The 22,600-nt window shown below is 35.6% G+C and overlaps 1 protein-coding gene across 2 annotated transcripts in view; it reads left to right on the forward strand.

The window, feature by feature from the left end:
- Positions 1-10,420: 10,420 nt before the first annotated feature.
- LOC114326804 (origin recognition complex subunit 1) overlaps positions 10,421-22,600 on the forward strand; it is an 86,901-nt gene continuing 74,721 nt past the window's right edge. For both annotated transcript variants that reach the window (XM_028275252.2, XM_028275253.2), the window contains exon 1: positions 10,421-10,585. In XM_028275252.2, the coding sequence (XP_028131053.2) occupies positions 10,545-10,585 (41 nt within the window). In that variant the 5' untranslated portion in view covers positions 10,421-10,544. The remainder of the gene's footprint in view (positions 10,586-22,600) is intronic.

A 22,600-nucleotide genomic window follows, 5' to 3' on the forward strand; every position in this document is an offset into this window, starting at 1 on the left:
ACATTAACATTAGAGAAAAATTACAAAAGACCTTTTTTGTTACCAATGATCCAAAGAACCTAAAATTATTTGAAAGGTCTTCCGGGCCGAAAAAATTGATTTTTATATTTTGTTAAATAAAATTTTTTTTTTAGTAAATTAGTAACAATAACTCCGAAATTATGGCATTTAGGTATAGGGAATGTCACATGAAAAATAATTAGTATTTCTGACTTCAAAACGCAAAAAATAGGACCTCAAAACGCAAAAAATATATAGGATGTTTCATTAGAAATAAGAAAGTTCATTAGATTTCCAGAACAACGGAAGATTTGACAATAATGTAATTACCACTATGATATCGGCCGCATTAGAAGACCCTTATCCACCAAAACCTATAAAAATCGTTTTAGCGGTTTCCGATAAATTACCGTGTTTCCATACTTTCTCGCTACCCTGTATAATCTTTACACCGACGCAGATGTATACAGTATGGTCCAAATGAAAGGAATAAATTCGTTATTTCGTAAGCCAGCGACTTTAAGGAAAAATCCTGAACCAGGTCGATTTTTATTTTTAAATTATGATTTTCTGACATATATATCATACTAGTGACGTAATCCATCTGGGCTTGATGACGTAATCGATTATGTTTTTTTAAATGAGAATAGGGCTTCGTTTAATAGCTCATTTGAAAGGTTGTTCAATTCCCTATTCAGTAATATAAATATTAATACAATTATTTATGCAGTGTTTCAAAAACAAACTTTAAGGGGGGGGTATAGTATTTTTGATTATTTTTTTCGATTTTTTTTATTGGCTCATTTGATTGTAAATATTTTGAAGAGTATACCATTAAAATTTCAAATTAATCCGAGCAAAATTGACGGAGATATGGATATATACAAAAATTTTCTTAGTATTATAATGACAAAACTACATTTTTTTAAACGCGTTTTCTGAAAAACATGTTTTTTTGAGGCGGTGTACATCATAACTCAAAAAGTAATGCACCGATCTTTCTGAAATTTGGCACACTTATTTTTTAGATATTTTACTAGGTAGTGACGTCGAGTTTTTGCTTATTTTAATATTTTTTTTGTTTATATTACCATTTTTCTCTTTACCGAACACACTTTTTTTTGTTTTTTTTCTTTTTTCACTTTAAAGTTATACCATGAATTTAAAAATCAATATAATCATAAAAACTCGACGTCACTACCTCAAAAAACTCTTAAACTAAAATAATCTTTTTGGTTTGTATGTTTCAAATGATTCTGTCCGAAGATATGGTGTACACCGCAAATCACCTTCTTTTTTGGATCATCTACTTAAAAATGACGCCACTGCTTCATTTTTTAATATTTTTCAATAAAAATTTAACTGAATAATCTTCAAGTGTTGTTCTTTAAGATATCCTTTTACCCATTTAATTTAACCCTACCACTTTCAAGGGAAAACGTTTTAAAATTATGCAAAAAAACGTAGAATTAACTATACCCCCCCTTAAATTAAATTAATTGTTTAGAAACAAGAACCAGAAAAAATGTTTATCTGACAAATAAACATTGCTTTTCACTTAAATTAAATGTTCAAACTGCCAAGAGGCAAGTGTGTGGCAGCTTGAACATTGAATTTAAGGGAAAAACAACGTCTATTTGTAAAATAAACATGTTTTTTCTGTTTTCTGGCAGCAGTAAAATGTATTTTGATTTAAATAAATTATGTACATTCATTCTTCTTTTTGTGTCAATTAATTATTTTTTAAAAAAACTTTTTGGACATCCTGTATAAATAGTTATGTTAACGTTTATATTGCTGAATACATAATTGAATAATCTTTAAAACAAGCTTCACACGACCCCTATTCTCAAAAAAAATCATCGATTACGTCATCATGTTCAGATGGATGACGTCACTAGTATGATATATATGCCAAAAAATCATAATTTAAAAATAAAAATCGACCTGTTTCAGGATTTTTCGTCAAAGTCGCCGGCTTACGAAATAACGAATTTCGAACCACCATTGCTCTTCTTCGATTTATATCAAATCTCCTCAGGAACGCATGTGGTTATTCAGACTGAATATAAAAATAAAAATAAAAATAAAAATAAAAACATTTATTGCCATTTAATAATAACAGATTTTAATTTAATATATTTTAGTCTTCTTTCTTCTTAGATGTTCCGCGTAGCACCATCTCCTCTTGGTTGTCTCCTTGGTCGGTTCTTGATCCTGGTTGTGGGTGGCGTCCTCGTCTTCTTCTGTAGGCACTTTTTTCCGGCTAAGTGCCTACTTCCCTGGTTCGTCCTATTCTAATGGTTGATCGCCCAGTCGATTAGTCGGTGCTTTTCTCGAAACATCCTCTGGGCCTGGTTGTCTGCGAGGATGTTTCTGGTTTTCCTGAGCCTTCTTGTAGCCGTGTTGAAGAAGTGCCTGGTCCTGTTCACGGCAACTTCTCTCAATGGGGTGTACTGTAGTCGGTCCTTGATTGTTTCGTTGCTGATCCGGTCCTGCCATGTTGATCCCTCGATGAGTCGGTAGCATGATGTCTCTGTCCTTTCCAGTCTTCTCCAGTTGGTTTCGGCTGTGGAACTCCAGATTGGTGCGGCGTACAGCATCACTGGTCGTACGTACGCCTGGTATAGTTGTATTTTCTTCTTCCTGGTGAGTGGAGATGTCCTGTAAATGAAAGGTTGTATCAGTCTTTTTACCTGAGCTGCCCTGGATTTAATTTGCTTTGTATGCGCATGAAATGTCAGCCCTTTATCCAGGTGGACGCCTAGATATTTGATGGATGGGCTGGCCTGGATGATGTTGTCTCTCATTGTTAGTGGTGGAGCTGGTATGTTGTTCTTCGTGAAGATGGTGTATTGCGTCTTTTCCCTGTTGATCCTTATTTTCCATTTGTCCGTGAACTGGTGGATCCTTTCTAGGTGGTCTTCTAATCTTTCGATTATTCTCCCTTCGTCCTTTCCTGATGTATAAATGGCTGTATCATCCGCATACAAAGCAGTATTAGTTCTGGCGTCCGTTGGCATATCTGAAACGAAAATATTATATAAAGCTGGGGATAAAATGCTGCCTTGTGGCATCCCCTCCTGGACTTCTTGCATCCTAGACATCTTTCTGTCGGCTGAGACCTGAAATGTTCTATTACTAAGGTAATTGTTACAGATATTAGTAATATAATGAGGTAAACCAGCCCTGTTCATCTTGAAGATTAGTGCTTTTTTCCAGACTGTGTCGTAGGCTTTCTCGATGTCCAAGATGGCCATTGCTGTTTTGTTGTTCCTGTTGAACTGGATTTTGGTGTCGCTGACTACTCTGGCTAGTTGTAGTTCGCAGTTCCTTCCTTTTCGGAATCCAAATTGGTCGTCTTGGATTACTCTTCTTCTTTCTGCGTGCTTCATCAGTCGCTTGAAAATGATCTTCTCCAGTATCTTCCCCATTGGTTCCAGGAGGGATATTGGCCTGTAGCTTTCTGGTCGTCTTCCATCCTTCTTTGGCTTTAGGAGAGGTATCGTCTTTGCATGCTTCCAGTTGTTTGGGAAGTGGGCTTTTTGTAGGCAGAACCGGAAAATGTAGAACAGTTGGACCATCATCTTCCTTGGTAGTTCCTTGAGGACTATGTTGTGGATTCCTTCTTGGCCTGGAGCTCTGGAACCTTTGAGCTTCTTAATGATCTTGATGACTTCTTGTGGGTGTAGTTGGTCCTCATCTTCAAGTTGGAACTCGTCTCTTGCAACGATTCTTTCGTATTCTCTGTTGACTTGGCGGATGGTCCTTGGGTCCGACATGTCCCTGTTCTGTCCATGGATGGCTGCTAGCCTTCTAGCTATGGCGTCTACCTTTCCTTGGGCTTCGAAGTGGATTCCCTCTTCGTCTATGATCTGTGGCATCCTCTGTTTGCCTCTCTTCTTGGATTTGATCATCTTCCAAACGTTGCCGTGGTTTTCTTCTGCTTTTCGGATGAGGCTGTGCCATTTCGCTTCGTTGAGGGTGCTGAGTCGCTGTCTTATCTCCGTTGAGAGTTCGTCAGCATATGTCTTGTATTCTTCCCTCCTGGTTCTTTGGTAGGTTCGTCTGGCTCTGTTTCTGTCTTTGATGATGTCCTGAACTTCTGCTGGTACGACTATCCCTTTGTAGTTGGTCCTTTCCTTTGGGATGTGGTCTTCCATGGCTTGTTTGATCCTTCTGGTGATGTCTTCTACCGTTCCTTCTATGTCTTCCGTGGTTTCGAAGTCTCTCTTCATCTGGAATTGGTTGAGCTGTTGTCTGTAGTTGGTCCAGTTTGCTTCTTTCCATTTCCATCTTTCTTCTGGTTCTACTGTTGGGAGGTCCGCTGCTGTCGTCAGGGTTCCAGTGACTGGTTTGTGGTCCGAGCTGCATTCGTAGTGGGTCCTGGTGTCTTCTATAATGGCTTCCTTGGTGATGAAGAGGTCCAGGGTATTGTCTCGTTGTCCTCTGATTGGGTTTATTCTGGTTGGTTCATCTGGTGCGAAGATCATCCATTCTCTGTCTTCGCAATGTCTTAGTAGCGCCTCCCCTTGGCGGTTGGATTCTGGGCATCCCCATGCTGTGTGGTGGCAGTTGAAATCTCCGGCTAACACTACACTCTCTGCGGTATTCATTAAAGCAACTAATTCTCCAAGATCTGGTAACTCAATCTGACGTTTCCTATAGCAAGAGAAAATATTAGTATCACCTATTCTAACACCAACATTTTCTAAATTGTGAGATACAACCTCTACCTGATACCATACCAGGCTATTTCTGACGTAAATAGCTACTCCTCTGTCGGTGTGAGCGTCCCTCTTTCCAAATCCCTCGTAGTTGGTAATCCTAGGGAGCTGAGTTGTCGTCATGTAGTTCGTTTCTGACAGGCAGATGACATCTGGTTGGAGTCGGATGACCAATTCCCTCAATTCGTTGATCCTTAGCCTCAGGGATGCTATGTTGAACTGCAGTATCTTCAACTTCTTATGGGGCATTGTAGAGGGCTTCGTATTTGGCGAAGATGGTTCCTCGTGTCCTTAGGTCCGCGTGGCATCGTAGCTCATCCCTCATGGCGGTCAGCAACTGAATCATCCTGTCGTAGTCGACCATGTTGTCGATTTCGGCCCATAGATCGTTGATTTGGTCCATCTTGGATGGCTGGCTTCCTGGAGTCCTCGGTTGGTTCGTCCTTGGTAGGTTGAATGGCATCCTGGTCTGCTGTGGTTCACTTCTTGATGCCTGGGCATATGACATCCCTCCTGTGTATGTTCTGTGGACTGAGGGGTGGACTTGTCTTGGGGCCTGTGGCACTGGGATGCTCCTTTGGTTCCGCTTCACCTGAGAATCAAGAAATTCGATGTGCTTTGGGCACATCGAAAAATTACTGGTGTGGTTACCTCCACAATTGCAGCATACCACCGTGTTGACTACACCTTTGGGCATCGGGCAGTCTCTTGTTGCATGTCCTAGGGCGCACTTCATGCATCTAGGTGTCCTGAAGCAATTTCGGGCGCTATGTCCGAAATTTTGGCAGTTGTAGCACTGCGTGGCTCTGGCTGGTCTGCTGTATGAGTCCCATCTGACTCTCACGTTCTGCAGTCCTGTTATCTTCTTCACCTCTCTTATGTCCTGGTCCTTGGGCATCTGCAGTAGGTAGGATACTCCCGTACCTCCGTTCTTGGGCTTCATTGCTGTGACTGTGGCTTCTATTCCTTCAGCTTTCAGTTCTGCTTCCATCTCTCTGATGTTCATGTTGGGGGCTGCCCTCATGACCACTTTTTTCTTGATCTCTTCCCTCCTGGCGAAGGTGTGGTACGGTTCTTGTTTTTCCTTCAGTCCTTCCTGGAGCTTCTTAAAGTCATCTAGGTTGTATGTGTAGATCCTCGTAGTACGTCTGGCAGGTGCTATTTGGAAATTCTTGTGTCCTAGAATAGAAGAAACATTTGAAACAACGTTTTTAAACTCCCCTATGTTACCTTCTAGGATAACGGGCGGTATCCTTTCTTTTTTCTCCTCCTTTTTTGGGTCTTCGTTTCCGCTGTTCCGTTGGTCTGGTTTGGCCAACCTCTCGAATCTGTTGCTGGTCGTCACCGTCGATGTTCCTGCTAGTTGTTCATCAGGTTTCTGGGTCGTCCTGAGCTTCTTGGTTGGAACCTCGATCATCGGTGGTTCGTTGGTTGTGGTATCCATCTCGTTTCTATCCTCGCTGGCGTCCCTCTGTGCTCTCATTCTGTACGTATCTAGGCTGATTTTCCTTCTGTCCTGATTTGGTCTGCTGTTTTTCCTAAATGGCTGTTTGTGGACCTTGTTTGCTAACGTAGTCAACTTCGTGATGATTTTTTCTTTCACAATGGGATCTGAAACATTCCTTGTTTTTGGTTTAAATAATGAATTTTCGACGTTAGTCTTGAAAAAGACTAAAGAAGAAATATCTGAAACGGTTTTCACCGCTTCCACTGAATCTACACTCGTTTTTTCGTTATCTGACAGTGCAACTATCCGTCCGCCAAAAGACTTAGGAAAATTCCACTGCAAAATTCAAAAGTATACACGTCAAACGTGGAGGTTGCCCACCAAATTCTCAGAGTATACTCTCAAACTGAAATGAATTGCAATCTAATTTTGGTCGCTTTATTAATAAAACAGACCTGCGTACGCTAGTAGCGACCTCTATACGAAGCAACGAGAAGTCAAAGAAAAGGAGACTTCTCTTTGAGAGCGAAGGTGAACCACAAATTCAAAGCTTACTGGAAAAAGCGCAGAGAAGCCAAAAAGCAATTTATGGCGAGAGATGGTATTAAATTGAACAACTACAACAAAAACACGAGTTACACAATGTAATTAAAAAAAATTGCGGAATTAATAGGCAGAAATTACAAAAAAAAAACAGTGGAATATTGAAAAATAATAACAATCAGATCCTTATAGGAACTGAAGAAAAACTTAAGTCCAGGCAAGAGTATGTTATGAACCGGTGCCGCCCAAAATCCCGACACGCCAGAATCCCGACAGGCCAAAATCCCGACACGCCAGAATCCCGACATGCAACAATCCTCGCATAAGTAAAAATTCCTACTTTTGTTTAATACTTTTAATACAAAATACTTTTGTTTAGTAACAAAAAATAAAAAACAGATGACCATAAACAAAAAACAAGAAATAAATGTAATTATATGTTAAAAAGAAACTTATCAAACCTGTCTGGATTCTGGCCTGTCGGGATTCCGGCGTGTCGGGATTTTGGGGTAGACCCGTTATGAACATGTTTATCGACGAACGACCACAACTTTAACAAAGAAAAAAATACAGCATGCTGTCCTCTTACAGAATGATGACAAAGCCGTAGGACTTGATGAGGTACATGACGAAACTGTAAAGCTCCTGGTATATTAGGACAGTTTGAGGTCACGGTTCTTAGACGTTTACTACGGTTGCCTACTCCGACTGTGGTGGGGAGACTTGACTTGCGTGACAAGAGTACACAAGCCTATTTTTGAATTAAAAAAAAATGTTAAAATTTCATTACAGGCTGTAGTGTGGCCAAATTTATTACCTATTATTTAAATTCTTACAAGAAATTATACAAGTAGGTAATTCTAATTCACAAAATCCTAGCTGACTTCTAAGGATGGTATGTATTCAATAATTAATCCAGTATTGATGGAAATTCAGTATAAGCGACAAATTTTTAGTGTAGAATGGAGATTGAAGTCCAAGATTTCCATACATCTTCATGGCCGGTCCTGATTATTTTAAGTACCAAACTACCCAAATATCAACAGTTTTTCATAATTAGGTATTATAATCCACTAAACATCTTTATTTCACAACTATCTTTACTATTTTCCATACATAAAAGACATAAAAATACCGATTAATCATATTACGATTCTATTTACTGTACTCTCGTGACATAATTGCGGTCTTAATGTTCATTGGTTAGTCGAAATAGGCAACCGTAGTAAATGCTCTGAGTAAGAACCGTGGTTTTACTTGGGTTTGAGGTTAGGCCTGTTGACAGATTTGTTCAACATTTGTCGATATCAACTTGACGGAACTGTTGAACAGCAGGACTGTGAAACAGCTGTCATTCATTAAATACCTGGGACTGTGACCTGGACACCGAACACTGGCTCACCTGGGTGTTCGGTAACCTGGGTGCACTAATAAATAGTGGTACCGATTCAACGGAAGAGGTCCATCAAGACATTTGTCGGAACAAAAAACATCTTCATCAATCGGGACTCAGATATGAGACTTCGAATCCGAATGCTGCGCAGTTATGTATTCTCAATTCTTCTCTACGAATGTGACAGCTTATAGACTAACTTACTTTAACCTTTCACTAGAAAAACGCATCAACACATGAACACAACCAAAACACACGGCATGTTGGAAACAACAGAAGTGAGAAGAATTGCCGGAAATACTCTAGCTGAGTGATCCAATAAAGAGTAAAAAGATCAGAACAAAATGTAATGTACAGGGTATAAACGAGTGGACACTAAAGAGAAAAAAAGAAAAGTGGAACAATCACATCAGTAAAATGGGGGATACAAGAGTTGTTAAAATAGCAAGGGACAAAAAACTAGTTGCAATCGACCGTTCAAGATGTGAGGTAGCTGAACTTCAGGGCGTGTCCAACGGTCCAACTCATGTGAGGAGTCAAATAGTGCCCGGTGCTATATCTAGGAGTGTTTAAAACATCTATGTTATTTAAAACAACTGATGTCAATGTTTCCATTACTGTAACATTTTAAAGATTCTTTACCCATACAGGGTGTTTGGTAAAGAATGGGCCATAGCTTAACCTCAGGTTCCTGAGGTTAAAATATGCCGATTTAAGCTAACTTACCTTAGTACAAAGTTTATAATAACCGAGATACAGGGTGTCAAAGTTAAACTTTTTTTTTTATTTATTATTGAATATTTCCTGACAGGTATGAGATAACAACATGAAATTTGGTATGTGGGGTTTTTTTGGGTCGAGAAAACTAAATTCCCTAAAAATGATGTATTGCACAGAGGGCGCCACATACGCCTTTCAGCACTCATTTATTACGTTCAATTTTTTTTATCCCTCACTCTGTATAATTTTGACATTAAAATTTTTATTCTCCTATTAGTTTTACTTAAAAAAGGTATACTTTTTCATCTCCCTAAACTCAACCGTTTTCGAGATATAAACGCATTTTAAATCTGCGATACACCATCATTTTTAGCATAGTATCATTGCAGTTACACCCGAAAAATAACTTAAAACCATAATAATTGTGCCAGTTCTCAAATTTATGTCATTGCATCGCAAATTCCATTTGAAGAAATTTGCGATACATTTTTGGATAATTTTATGGTTTTAAGTTATTTTTCGGGTGTAACTACAATGATATTATGCTAAAAATGATGCTGTATCGCAGATTTAAAATGCGTTTATCTCGAAAACGGTTGAGTTTAGGGAGATAAAAGAAGTATACCTTTTTTAAGTAAAACTAATAGGATAATAAAAATTTTACTGTCAAAATTATACAGAGTGAGGGATAAAAAAAATTGAACGTAATAAATGAGTGCTGAAAGGCGTATGTGGCGCCCTCTGGGTAGTACATAATTTTTGGTAGGGAATTTAGTTTTCTCGACCCAAAAAACTCCCACATACCAAATTTCATGTTGTTATCTCATACCTGTCAGGAAATATTCAATAATAAATAAAAAAAAGTTTAACTTGGACACCCTGTATCTCGGTTATTATGAACTTTATACTAAGGTAAGTTAGCTTAAATCGGCCTATTTTAACCTCAGGAACCTGAGGTTAAGCTATGGCCCATTCTTTACCAAACACCCTGTATATTTTCAATTTTGGTGGCTTAGCATGTGAACATTCTGTTCAGCACTGATGATGATCTGTATTAGATCGAAAACGTTCTGCATAAGTGACGTGGCCCTTTAAGGAAATTTTTAATAAATTATATACCTTTTATAAAGGATTTTAATTAACAAAATTTTTTGGTAGAAGAAGTATCGGCCGACCGCGCAAGCGATGAAGTGACAATATCCGCCAATGATGAAGCAAAATTACTTGGCGTTTATTAACTAAGTACTTTGATCTTTGATAGACCATGGTAACACCTATTTGCAACTGATCCGTTTTCTATTTCCTTTTCTTCACTAAAGGAATTAATAACACGCCAGTCAATGACAAAATACAGGCTACATGCCTTTTGTAGAATACTAAAAAGCGTTTGACTTCTTTAAACACTAGACAACTATTGAAGAATTAGACAATTCGTGCATATTATGTATACTTTCACTCCTCGGTCACTTCACGATTAAAAAAAATCCTGCTGGATTTATTAAGTTGTGGCTGAAAGCTCACTATGTCAAGATATTCAACAAACGTCAATAAAAAAGAGAAGATTAAGTCAACGTATATAATCTTGGCGCCAAATTTTGACACTTGCATAATTGTTTATTGGTCTTTCTTCCACATTGTGAAATTTGTTTAGTGTTTTTTAATGTTTTTATAAACAGGCTTTTATTAAACAATAAATTTTGAAACGTATTACAGAATGAGTACTCTCCCTTCTTCGCCTAGCTTCAAGCAGTACAGGTGAGCAAAGCTGTATAAAATATACAAACTATTTTGTCTTTTCTTTGATGAATTACTTTTCAGATCTATTAATTTTATTAATTTGTTTATTTATTTCATATTTATGCTACTAAAGAAATGATAATTTCCTATTTATGGTTACGGTACATCGAAATTTCCTATTTGTTTTATAATAAATTCCAAGGGTGTCCATCCCTTCGAAAATTAATTATTTTTATACCTATTGCCTTTACCTCTAAGTTATTACTTTCCGAATTTCTGTAAATTAGTGTATTAACTGATATATTATTAATTATATTGCTAATAGTACATAGTTCGAAGAATTTATTTATTGTAAGCAATTTTTTATTTAGTATTCTAACATTTCTTGATTGATTTACATTATAAATATTATGTCACCCCCATGCAGTAGCCATACCAATATGGATTTGGAATTTTGTTAACAGCAAACGCAAAAATAATGGTCTACCAAACACTATGTTTCTTGGAAACACAGTGCTTAATAATGGTGCGGATATCGTTAATAATTTTGCGCAATGCTTTCAAAATATTTACAGAGCAAATGATGATGATTTAATACAGCCCACCTTAGAATATGAAAAAACAGTGAGTCTAAATTCTTGTAATGTATCTATTGAAATCATATTTGAAAAATTTGCCAATTTAGACATTTTTAAAGGCTCTGGACCAGATGGAATTCCACCCATACTATTAAAAAAATGTAGATGTACTTTAACCCGTCCCTTATATTTTCTGTTTTCTCATTCACTTGATTCAGGTATTTGTCCAAGTTTGTGGAAATCTAGTTTTATTGTTCCTATTCATAAATCAGGTGACAGGAGTAATATAGCTAACTACAGACCAATAAGCATTCTTTCTTCTATTCCTAAGATTCTAGAGACGATAATATGCGACTCTATTAAAACACCTTTATGCAGTGTACTAATTGCAATGGTTTTCTTTCAGATAGATCAACTTCTACAAATCTTTTACTTTTCATGCAATACATATCTGATGCTTTCGAAAGGAGACTACAGGTGGATGCTATTTATACAGATTTCTCCAAAGCATTTGACACTGTGAATCATAAATTGTTGTGTAACAAGCTTAAAGCTATTGGATTTACAGGCAATCTGTATAACTGGTTATGTAGTTACCTAACTAGCAGAACACAACTTGTTAAAATTAAACACTTTCAATCTAGTGAAATTTCCGTAACATCTGGTGTTCCACAAGGAATCCACTTAGGGCCTTTCCTTTTTAATATATTTGTTAATGACATTAAATCTCAAATTAACTCTAAATTTCTGCTATTTGCTGATGATTTAAAAATCTATAGAATTATCGAATCTGTCTCAGATTGTGAAAAACTTCAAAATGATATTAACAAAATTATGGCATGGTGCAATTGGAATGAAATGAGCATTAATGTTGGAAAATGTCACTTTATTAGTTTCTGTAGAAGAATTAACAACCTCTTGTATAATTACAAATTAGCTGAAGAACCACTGAAGGCTGTATCAACTGTAAGAGATCTAGGTGTTCAATTAGATTCCAAACTAAATTTTTGCGCTCATTTTGATTATGTGAATAACCAGGCATTTAAAATGTTAGGCTTCATTATTAGAACTTCTAGATGTTTGCATAACATTAATTCCATCAGACTGATTTATTTTTCCCTAGTTAGATCTGTTCTTGAGTATTGCTCAGTTGTTTGGTCACCCACTTATGAAGTCCATATAGCCAAGCTTGAAAAAGTCCAAAATAAATTCATTAGGTACTTAAGTTTTAAATTACACAAACCTTTAAGTGACCATTCCTACTCAGAAATTAGAAATAAATTAAACCTTCCTAGGCTATCTTCCAGACTGATGTATGCTGATGTTTTGTTTCTTCATAAACTACTGAATTCAAAAATTAATTGCAGTGATCTATTGTCTCTAATTGACTTTAATGTTCCCTCTAGAGTTACTAGAACATCCCAAAATTTTTCAATTAAATTTCATCGCTGCAACTTTGGTAGGCATTCTCCGCTGAGTAGAATCATTCTAAATGGAAATAGAATAGACCTTGATTTGTTGCTGTGCGCTTCGGAAAATGTTTGTAGACAGTGTTTTAAAAAAATGTTTTAATCTTACGTGATTTATATTTGTTATTTACTTTGTATTATTTTAATATTTGTTTTTTCTATATAGCTGCATCACCAATTTTTGTCATACATATTTACTATATCTCTATATTTATTGTATCACTAGATAATTATAATATTTTGTGTATATTTTAAATTTTGTGGTATCCCGTTAATAAATAAATAAAAAAAGATTAACACCCTGGCTCCTTTGACTCTATCTTAACACACTGGCAAAGGTTCTCGACGGGACATATAATGCCACATAACACACTCAACATAGGTATATAAACATCTCTAAAGGCAGCCAAGGTGTTAAAGGAGAAAGGAGCAAAATGCAAAATTTTGATGCTTGTCAAAATTTTCAGTGTACATATTTTAAATGTATTCATTTTTTTCGAATCCTGAGAAAACTAATAAGTACATATTTTTGAAAAATTTAAACGCAGAATGAAAGATCACTTTATTAGCGAGGGCCGAAAGTCCCTTAGAATAAATAAAAGGTTTCTTCTGAATGAGATATTTGAAATTAAAAATCACACTAAATTTTCTCTTAGTTTTTCACCCCTGTAACTTATTAAAATAAACATAGAAGTTTTCAGAGACTTTCGGCTCTCAGTAATAACATAATCTTTCATATTGCGTTTAAATTTTTCAAACATACTTATTAGTTTTCTCAGGATTCGAAAAAAAATGATTCCCATTTAAATAGCATTGAAGCCGACAATGTGTACCGATCCCCTTAAGAGTAAATTTTGATTTTCAGATAAACGCCTTTAAAATTATAATTATCGATAGTTAGATTTTTTCATTGCTTATGTGGGAAGTGATTGTTGGGTTTAATCCACACTTCATTCTTCTTATACTGGTGTTAAGTTTGGAAATGTTTACTTTATTGTGTATTCCAGTAATATTGTGTATTTTAAAAATACATGCTACAACTCAAAAGGTTTTAATTTATGAATCCATTAACGGTCAAATTATTTTTTTTTATTTATTTTTTTATTATTCATTTACGGACCGAAGTCCATTAGTACATGATACAATTAAAATGTCACACAAATTAGAAAAAATAAGATCTAGTAGGTACAAAATTGGTAAATACATAACAAACAACAATAAAAAAATAAAATTACTTATAAAAATTACTTAAAAGACAATAACAGTAATTGACAAATCATTTTGAAATTAGAACATTAAGTTAAATATAAATTTAATTGTGTGGAAAACGCAGTAAAGTCGTTCACAAAGAAATCAATATGCAGAGATAATGTGTTTGCTAATTTAATAGTTTTACAAAGATAGGAACTTGAACCATAGTTTGTGCGGTTAATGACTTCGTGGAAGGTGGTCACAGAACAGGTGGTTCTTGAAGGCAGCGGTTCTCAAACTTTTTTAGTCGCAGCACCCTTGTAGGGCTAAAAATATTTTGAGGCACACCAACCCTTGAAACGATTTGGGAAACGACAAAAAATGAAAAAAAAAATTCTGAGGCTCATCTGATTTCAATATATACTTTATTTCAGATTAATAAAATACAGTACATTTGATATTCAAATATCCTTACTTAATGTGATGAATGAAACTGTTTCGATGATGTTTTCATTATATCCTTTATAATTATGGGAATCTTTGTAAGTTTGATCCTCAAATCACTTGAAGTTTGCTTCTGTATTTGTTTTTAATGTAAGCATATGCGGAGAAAGAAGACTCACAGAGTTTTTTCACTGCAACCTTGCCAACAACATTATTTTTTGAATATACCTGCATCCAGAACTCTTCTTGGCTTCCTTCACGGTATTTGAGTTTTAATATGCTATCTTCGCTGATCTCAAGTAGATTTTGAAAAACTTCATTTGTCATTCCGACAGGTTTATTTTTTGGGTCGCACGAAAACAGGTCCATCATTCAGCTATATAAGTCATCTGAGTCAATGTCAGGAAAATAGTTTACAATACATACTTTCTTCGAAACCTTGCAAATGAGCAATAACAATTTCAAAGAATTTCGTTTGAGGATTCATTTCATTTGTTATAACAAATTCCTGTAATTGAGAGAAATTTGTGAGGTTCCTCTTTTTAACACATGCTTTGAAAAATGTTACTTTTTTACGCAAGGCTTTGATTTATCTAATTGTGCTCCTCCTTTGCATGGAAGCGAAGTGGTGGTTTTATTTATTAGTTCGAAGAGGTCTGGAAGGTATCCCAATTTTAGCAGCCAACATCTTTTAATTCTTGGATGAAATACTCCTCTGTAAATGTGATAATCAGTGGATCTTTTAGTTCAAATAGTCTTCCTAAAATTGTTCCACTCGATAGCCACCGGACCTCTGCGTGGAGCAAAAGATTGAAATGATTCATACCCATATCTTCAGCGGTGAGCTTTAAAAGGCGTGCTTGAAGCGGACGGCTCTTCACATGCAGCAAAATCAATGAGAATACACAAGTACAAAAATAGTCAACATATTTCGATTGGACAGTGGCGCAGCGGCCGGTTGTTCGACTTTTCGTAAATGTTCCATGTCACCCTTGGCAAATGCTTGAGGCACCCCAGGGTGCCGCGACACCCACTTTGAGAACCTCTGCTTGAAGGTACATGTAGACCAATCTTATTTAAGAGTGAGATACAGAATTTATGACTATGAATTAAGTTATATAAGAAGCAAAGATCTTTATGTTGACGACGACTCTGTAATGAGTAAGTCGAATAATTTGCAGTAAAGACTCATAACTTTGACCAGTGAGATGCATCTTATAAGCATAATAACTTAAGAATTTACGCTGAACTTGTTCGATTTTATTAATGTGACAGTTATATTGAGGTGACCAAACACATGATGCATAATCTAAATGTGGTCTAACCAAAGAACAATGAAGAAATTTTAAAGAACGACCAGTCGTAAAGTCATAACTGCATCTTTTAACAGAAGAGCATTTAAAGCTGCATTTTTTTCAATTTCAAAATTTACTCGTACCTCAGTAATCTTGTTCTTATTATTTATGTTAAATTAATTGGGCTATCAGAGCAACAGTGGCCTAAGCCCAAAAATGAAGTTTTGAGATAAATGCAATCTTTGCATTCGTATTTCCAGTAGGGGAAAGGCGGGCAAAACGGGGTAGCTGTCTAAAACAGGGTACCCCCTTTTTTTCAGTATCACTCGCTCCATCTATATGACGTTAATGAAATTATATTATAGACGCCTGTTTACGCCTTCTGTCATAAAGCAGTCATAATTAACTGCTAGTCGATTGTTGTGAAGACTACATGTGAGTTTTTAGTTAACCAAGTTATAATATCCGCCGAAAAATAATCCATCATTAGTATTACTAAAACAATTTATTATTTAATATCATTACTTCCGACTAACAGTGAATGTGTTCTAGAGTATTCCGTCGGCTTAGGGACACACAAACCTGAATGATATTATCATAGGAAGTTCGCCCTTACCTGAAATGTAGTTAGGTTTGTGTGTCCCTAAGCCGACGATTCGTTTGTCATTATGTTAAAAAATAAAAACTTGTAATAATTTAAACAGGTCATAATCTCAAAATCTGCTCTTTGGACAAAATGGGGTACCAACAGGTAGGGTAAAATGGGATACCTACCCTTTTTACCATACCTATTGATAGTCTTTACCCTTTTACCATACCAAGTAAGATAGCCGATGATCAAACCAAATCACAGACGAGTAAGAAATCGCAATTGAATAAAACTAAAAAAGTAGAGTCAGATTCAGAAGGTGAAGGTAGTGACACTGACTGGTTCTGCGGAAACTTTTATTCAAGTTCCACAGAAGGATGGATTAGCTGATCCAGTTGCCTTAAATGGGCTAAAAATTCATGTGCATGTGTAGAATATGAGGATGATGAAGTAGTACTTGTATGCGAATTTTGTCAATAGGCTTTTCTTGGTTTCAATTTGGTACCCCATTTTACCCTATACGACGGGCATAATGGGGCAATTTACATAAGTTTCTGTTTTTTCATATAATAAAAAAAACTGTGTTTTTTTTTTAAATTCAAATTATATTAATAAATAGTTACTACTATAACAATGATATTTGTCTTATTTTAAGACCTTAAAAGTTTTAGATTTTTTTAAATCCCAATTTAAACCTTAAGTACCCCATTTTGCCCGCCTTTCCCTATGTTTATGGGATGGCGCTATGGATTATGTAATTGTATCTAGCCAAATATAGAGGTAAGTGGTGTAGGTCCCTGTTATTCCAAAGATTTAATATTCTTCTTCTTTATTGATATATTAGTCTAAAAATGCTCAATTTGTTGCTCTGAGGGCCTCAATTTACATCTTTGCATTTTTGAATTATGAGGGTTATCATAATTGTAAGGACAATTGAGTTCAGGGTTCTTTACCCGTGCGTCATCATTTAAAGCATACAAAATAAGTTGGAAATTGACAGTAAGTAGCTACTGCTAATGCATGTCAAATTTAAGTTTTGCTTTAAAATTTTGGTGCAGAATTTGAAGTAGCTTAATAAATTCTTTTAACATCATTAGTGATTAATAACAATTTTATAAAAAAATTCAATATCATATTTTCCTTTTTGTCATTTCATTCACTTTGGCGGAAACTTAACACAACCATTACTTAAGTGTCACTTAACAAAACTTCCTTCACAAAATAAAAATACTCTTACCATAAAATTTCAAACTCCAATATAAAATTAATTGTGAAAAAAACTGTTTGTGTAGGGGAGAGTTGGACAAAACCGAGTACCAGTCCAAGAACTGTCGATATCTTGTGCTATGTTAGAGTAGCAAATGTTTGCTGCAGATAGAAATATTCTCAAATGACTTAAGTTTGATATACCAATGTCAATTTTTATAAATATTCTTAACTTTTTAATTTTTTTTATTTTTATGAAAATATTGCAAAATACCCGGTTTTGTCCAACCATTATGATAAAACCGTGTAGTAACTTAATTACCATGTAAATAGACTAATGGGCAGAAAATAAAATATTTATTGAAAGTATGTGAACAAAAATCGAAGATCTATGAACAGAAGTCACAAATAAAAACTTCATCTACATCATCATAGGTACTACAGACTTCATGAACCCATTTGGTGCGAGACACACATTTTATCAGTGGCGGTTACTCATAAGTGCACATGTGCACGTGAACCCCCAAAATTATTTTCACACCAACATTCATATATGTAATATTTATCATTCTATAAATAACATTTTAATCTAACTATACAGTAATTGAAATTCGAAATAACAGATCCAAGGAGTTTATAAGTATCTAATAGGTAACATTTACTTATTTTTATTCTATTTCAAAGGAGAAACTTCACGGATGCGAGGCCTTAGACAGAACCCCGCGTTCACCGCTCTCACAGTGGTTCCTATCCCGATGACTTTTCATACAACTCACCACCCACCCCGCTACCCGCTATAGCCCACAAGTTTAGATGGCCATTGGATCACAAGTTGGATGTGATCTTATGGCATGATCTTTGGTGTTTTCAACGTGCACGGCAGACGTATGTTTAAATTTTGCTTTCGTGAAGTTCGAATTTCGGAACTATATGAAGAATGGAAGGATTTGTCGACGTAAATGTTAGCGTGGAATATTTAAAATCAATTAAATTTTCTTCATTATATTTAGAAGAAAAATTAAAAATGCCGAAACCAAATTTGTTAATTAAGAATGTACCAAAGTGCAAACGTCGAGATTTGTGTAAAAACTTACAAATTGTGTAGGTGTGAAGCACATATTTGGAGAAGAGGAAGCATAATGAATTAAATAGAAGATACGATTTTAACTATTCAGTTGGAATTACAGATTGGAATTCTCCAATTATGTACTTGTTACGATGCCCGCGACAACTGCAGAAACAGAACGATGTCTCTCTGCATTGAAACGTATCAAAACTTTTCTTAGAATAGCTTTGGGCCAGGATTGATTAACTGCACTCGCAATGTTTTCAATAAAAAAAAAATGATTCAAGAAATTCCAAATTTTACTGAATTTGTTTGTGAATAACTTATCTAAAAAATAACAGGCGACTGGCTTTCGTTACAAAACTTGTTTGTAACATTTAAACACTAAATTATAATTTTAAGTCAATAAAATACATTATTTATTGTAATTTTTAATAAGGTCCTTTGATTTTTACAATTTGAAGACACTCAAACACCTTTACCTACGGAAATAGGGTCTCAAGGTCTTTTTATATGTTAACATTATGTGTGCACCCCCAATATTTTACACCAGGCGCCGCCACTGCATTTTATCCAGCCTTCCTTCATCATTTGCCTTAGAATTTGAAAATAGTTCATTGTAATGTAGACACGTATCGCCATTATTATCTTCTTTCTCCAAACTCTCAGAATCTGCAATCGGTAATTTCGGAACCAATTTTGTTTTTGGTGCGGCCCTTTTTACCACGTTTTTTCTTTTTTTGTCCAGTAAATTTAGTTTTAATTTTTTTACGACTGGAGTTTGTTTTTAATTTTTCCTACTAGCTTCTTCAACAGAAGAAGCGACATGTTATATTTAACTAAAAGGAAAAAAACCACTGCCGAAAGTGGAAGTAACAACACGTCTGATAAAATCGGGTACCCAGTTTTGTCGATTTTCGGACTACCCGATTTTGTCAAACTCGTAAACAAGACATTAAATTTTATTTAAATTTTTTAGTTATGAAATATTATTCAAATTTTTTGGCCAAATTAAAGGTGATATACTCAGGGCCGGACTGGCTCAAATAATAGGCGCCAACCCATATTATAAAAAAGGCGTCAGCCCAAATTCTAAAAAAGGCGCCAACCTAATATCTAAACAATGGCGTCAGACCTTCCTCTTTAGCTTTGATATCAAACTTTTTTGAAATCCTAATACGTGTAAAGTAAATCAATATCAATAATTTTAATTTAAATCCATAAAATAATTTACTATTTTTATTGAGAACAGTAAATTATATTAAGATTCCACAAAAATATAGCTTCAGTTTCCCAGTATCCGTTTTACTCTGCTACACTCTTTGATACTCTCTGAAGACTCCAAAACAATTTTCTAAAAGTGTGAGTAATTTTCACTTGCTACTACAAAAGAATCTATTGGTTCAAAAACATTTAACAAAAATCATGATGATTTGTGTTCAACAGAAGTCACCTTTTGAATTTTTTCAAATTTTTTACTAAATTCCATATAGCATAAGAGTAAACCTCGATAAAAAAATCCGCAACCACACACGGTGTCAGGCGATCCGTGCCTAAGTGGTGAATGGCCTAACGTCAGACGGTCGCAAACGGAGATCTCGGAGAACTGGTGAAACTCTTTTGTAATTCAAGTCTTTGCGTTGGCAAGGGCACACTGCCTCGCCAGACAGTATAATTCGCCCCTACTCGTGGGAACTATATGGATAAGTATTTCATCATGCAGGAAAAAGGAAAACAACAAAATGAAGGGATAATGGAGCGAGTCACCAGTGATGGTGCAGCTGGAACAAGCTATGAATGAGAATGAGATGATAAGGTGTTCATTGTAGTAAAGGGAACAAAGGGAAAGTACTCAGCGAAGAGGAAGGAGGAGACTATGATCTTCGGAAGAAAATCTGTTGGAGATCTCCAGTCAGGGGTAGTGACCTGAGCAAGACGGATCTTCCAGAGGAGACAACCTTGCAAAGGAGCTCCTCACTTGGGGAGAAAACACCTAGAGACTTAGAGAGAAGGAGGAGAGCTCGGACATAACGGCCATGGTAAGAGCAATGGAGAAACTTACCAGCGTTACAAATAATTTAGTGAAACTAATGTCTGACCAAACAAACATTAAGGTCGAGATCAAGAATGAGGTACAAAACCTTAAGAAGTCACCGAAGACATGGAGGCTACTTTCAGACAAGTTGCCCTCGGCAGCATTAAGAAACGAAATAGAATTGTGTAAAAAACCGGTGAGGAAAAAAACGAGTAGGGAGACTGTACGAGTGTCCACACAAATGGATTTCGACGAGTTCTTCCCCGAAAATCTTAGTGAAGGAGAGATAAAAATGATCGCAACGGTCCTGAACTCGGGGGAAAGGGTATTTGAAAAAATAAAGGACATAATAAAGTCGAATTGGAAGAGGATCACTATAAGGTCGCTAAACCGGGAAGAGGAAATAAACTTGCAGGCGACTTAGTAGTGGTAATGGAACATGGACTTTTCGGTGAGGAAGAAAGGTTCCACGAACTGATAAGGGAAAAACATGAACTGGAAATATGTTTTTGTCCAACTCTCCCTAATATAAAATACTTCAAAATCCAAAAATTTTACAAAAAAACAGCAAAAAATTCAACAGACCAACAGTCACAAAAGTAAACAAACCAGAAATGTCACAATATGTTAAAAATCTGAAAACATTCCTAAGCGTATTGTTTTGTACCTATCTCTTTTCAATATACTGAGTCTAAGTCTAGAGCGTCCATAAAATTAACATGTGTGTTTACTTAATAACAGGCGGTAGCTAGTTTGTCTTTAGTTTCATGCATGGAAGAGAATGGTGCTAGATAAAAAGTATGTGTTTTATCTCGCCAGGTATTAATGACGCACAGGTAAAGAACCCTGGACTCAAGTGTATGTACGAATGAGTTCAAAATAGTTATGATAATTCAAATTTTTGTTGGTAGTCTGGCTTTACAATTTTCTCCTTGATATTGTCTCTGCTTTTCACATTTTTCTATGAAGTGTCCTTTCCCATCTAATCTTACATCCATACAAACTTTAGATGATGATGTTCTAGTACTGTCTTCCTACTATACTTCATGTAGGTACTAAGAGTTACCTTTAGGTAGGGAACGGGGACAGATCAACGAAAGTCTAATAAAGTAATATTTGACTTATTGACTCATTTGTAAAGAAGGCACAGCACAATGTAAATGACATTGCCATGATCTAAATCACCTTGAAGTTTAAACATCCTATAATATTATCTGCAACAATGTAATATGTTAACAATTTTATAATATTTAAAGGGTTTTTACCCATATTCGCGGTGTGCAAGTACATACTTGGAAGGGAAACGAGAAACGACCGTGCGCGAGTCGTGGAGAAATATTGCAACTATCTTAAATAATCATATTGTCAATTGAAATTGTCAAATTGACGTATAGACTAAGAGCCGCTATAGGTGAAATTTCTTAATCATTTTAGGCACGATGGGACCCTATAACTTAAATAGTAGAACCTAAAAGAAAACATTTGAACACTGTGCCGTCACCTTTCAGTGGCACATGCATCGACAGTGGCGCATCAAACTTTCCACTTATGGACGGGATAAATAAATTAAAAGTTAACAGAACTTACTAACAGAATTAAATTTTTTTTATTTTTTTAAGTTCTATGTGATTAACACATAGGATTCATCGTGATTTTAACCCACCACCCCCTTCCCCCTGCCCCCACCATCAAAAACTTCATTTTTCGTTTTTATTTTTTTTTGGTGGGATGCAATCAATTTTAAAATTTCAAAAAATTCACACGCATAGTTGAGGCTTTTATAAAACATGCGTATTTTTTATAGACCCATAGGTTGTGTGTACATAACCTCAAAAAATTAAAAGAAATTTTTTTTTAAAAAAAGCGTGAACTTTTTTTGAGGAATAGCTGCAGGTCTAATTTTTTCTTAATCTTGTGTGTTTTATAAAACACTATATTTTTAATTTTTTTCAGATTTTTCCTTAAGTCTCTCCACCTTCAAAAATCCGAAAAACTGTTTTTTGGGGGGTTTTGGGGGATTTTCCCTATTTTATAGACTTCATAATATATCAAATCAATTTTGTTTTTATAGGTTATATGTAACTTGAAGTAACTGAGTTCTTTAGAATATTTAAAAATCAGAAAAACACGTTCAAACCCCCCAAAACCCCCTTAAAAAAC

This window comes from Diabrotica virgifera, chromosome 4, assembly GCF_917563875.1.
Source record: "Diabrotica virgifera virgifera chromosome 4, PGI_DIABVI_V3a".
Classification (NCBI taxonomy): Eukaryota; Metazoa; Arthropoda; class Insecta; order Coleoptera; family Chrysomelidae; genus Diabrotica; species Diabrotica virgifera.